The sequence below is a fragment of the Phlebotomus papatasi genome, chromosome 1, assembly GCF_024763615.1.
Source record: "Phlebotomus papatasi isolate M1 chromosome 1, Ppap_2.1, whole genome shotgun sequence".
Taxonomy (NCBI): Eukaryota; Metazoa; Arthropoda; class Insecta; order Diptera; family Psychodidae; genus Phlebotomus; species Phlebotomus papatasi.
The window spans coordinates 1161297-1163284 of record NC_077222.1 but is presented as its reverse complement, the minus strand read 5'-3'; the positions used below and the strand labels follow the sequence as shown (position 1 = coordinate 1163284).

The 1988-nt window shown below is 40.7% G+C and overlaps 1 protein-coding gene across 1 annotated transcript; it reads right to left on the bottom strand.

Moving 5' to 3' along the window:
- Positions 1-432: 432 nt before the first annotated feature.
- Positions 433-1437, bottom strand: LOC129799835 (cuticle protein 18.6-like). The gene is made up of 2 exons (XM_055844076.1): positions 1328-1437; positions 433-1263 (listed from the first exon to the last, which is right to left on the bottom strand). The coding sequence occupies exons 1-2, from the start codon at positions 1337-1339 to the stop codon at positions 571-573; spliced, it is 705 nt and encodes a 234-aa protein (XP_055700051.1). The 5' UTR covers positions 1340-1437; the 3' UTR covers positions 433-570.
- Between the last annotated feature and the right edge of the window lie 551 nt (positions 1438-1988).

The following is a 1988-nucleotide window of genomic DNA, read 5'->3' as shown; positions in this document are numbered from 1 at the left end:
AAAATTATAGAGCAGTAAATTTTCTATAAGAATATACTCAAATAAAGTCGTTCAGATTCTCTAGTTCGTGAAAAATAAAATATCCATTTTGACAAATATTGCCCCATTCTCCCCTATTCTTTCACATGCATCAGAATTGAGATAAAATATTTTGCTTTATCGAAAAAAAAAATGGGGAAATATAATATTTTTTAGTCTTCAAGGTCCATATAACCCCTTAACTTGCTTAATTCTTCATAAATAAAAAGCTTAAGGTAATACCTGACAATTATTTTCGATTTCTTGTGAAGTTTGTAAGACTGTTACCAAAGTTTATTGAGTTATTTATTGCCTATAAATGGAGATATCTTGATTAAATTTGCAATTTGCAGACTACGACAGAGAAAAGCTTTCGAAAGCCCAATGCCAAGAACTTAATTAAAAACTCCAAAATTAATTTCACAGATTTTTTCTATATTGCAAGAAGAGATAGTGAAGTATAAAGTGATAGTACAAAGATAATATGTATAGTACAGTTTAAAGGACGGATTCAAGTGCAGAGAAGAGATTGAAGGTCTAGTGCAGAATTTCTCAGTATTTAACATACTGCGTAGAGGCATAGGGGAGGGATGTAGCGTAGGCGGCACGAGCCAAGGCTGGGGCATAAGCAGGAGCCAAGGCTGGAGCATAAGCAGGGGCCAATGCTGGAGCATAGGCAGAGGCGTAGGCCTGAGGATAGGCAGCCAGAGCTGGTGCAGCGAAAGCTGGGGCAGCCTTGATCAAGGCTGGAGCAGCTAAAGCTGGAGCAGCACGGTAGATGGCTGGAGCAGGGGAAGCCTTGATGATGGCAGCTGGGGCTGGTGCTGCGACAGTCTTGATCAGGGCTGGCTGGGCAGGAGCAATGGCAAGGGCAGGCTTGGCAGCACCAGCATATTTAACATCAGCATTAAATCCATTGATAGGATCAGCGATGTAGTCAACGATTCTCTGTCTGCCATCAGCTTCCAGCAAGCTGTATTGTCCCTTGATAACTCCATTTTCCAGACTCTCCTGCTGGCTCTTAAAGTCACCAGTCAGGGCATCCTGAATGTTGTAGTTGAAAGCGTACTGAGGATTTGGGTCATAAGACTCGATTTCTTTTCTGGCCAATAATGCCGGCTGGGCAAGCAGAGGAGCTGGCTGGATGATGGCAGCTGGGGATTTCAACAGAGCTGGTGCTTGGTAGATCTGTTGGAGCCCTGGACGAGCGTGGGCCACAGCCAAGAGAGCGAGAACAGGAACAAACTGGCAAGAGAAAAGGGCACGTCAACTTCTGAACATTATGAGACATTTCCTGCTTTTAACTCACCTTGAACACCATTTTGACTTAATTGGAGTTTATTGTACAATAAATTTAATTAATACTTTTAGTCTTGAGCTAGAGGCTCTTCTATCACTTGAAGCTGTGAATACTGGAATGAATTGCACTGGCCATTTCAGTGACTTTTATACCAAAAATCCCCAGATGTGGTGGAGGAAAAATAGCCGGTTAACATTTTATCAATACTATGCCCCACATGCTTCAATATTAAATAAGAGCAACACTGCAAAAGCTTGGCTGATGTAATAGCTTTTGCGAGTGTCGTTGTTGCATTTATGCTCCAGATATTGATGCAGAGATTAAATTTCGCTGGAACATCTCAATTCAAGTTTAAAGATGCTCTTGAACTTACACAACTTAAAAGAAAGCTTCTTGAATGAAGAAGATCTAAAGAGCTTTTTGTGAAAGTTGAGCTCCAAAGCTCTAATTTTCACCCAAATTTTCTGACTATTCTTATTTACGAAAATTTTCTCAAAAAACACCAATTGAAATCCTTTTTCATCCTGAAAAATCCCTCTGAAAATGCTGATGCAATTCCGCATGGAAATTGGTGCAAAAAGTTGGCGAATTGCAAGACATCGCAGACTTCGCGACTTTACCCACACCATGGCATAACTTGGAAGTGAAAGAGCAATAAACTTGGCGCTTA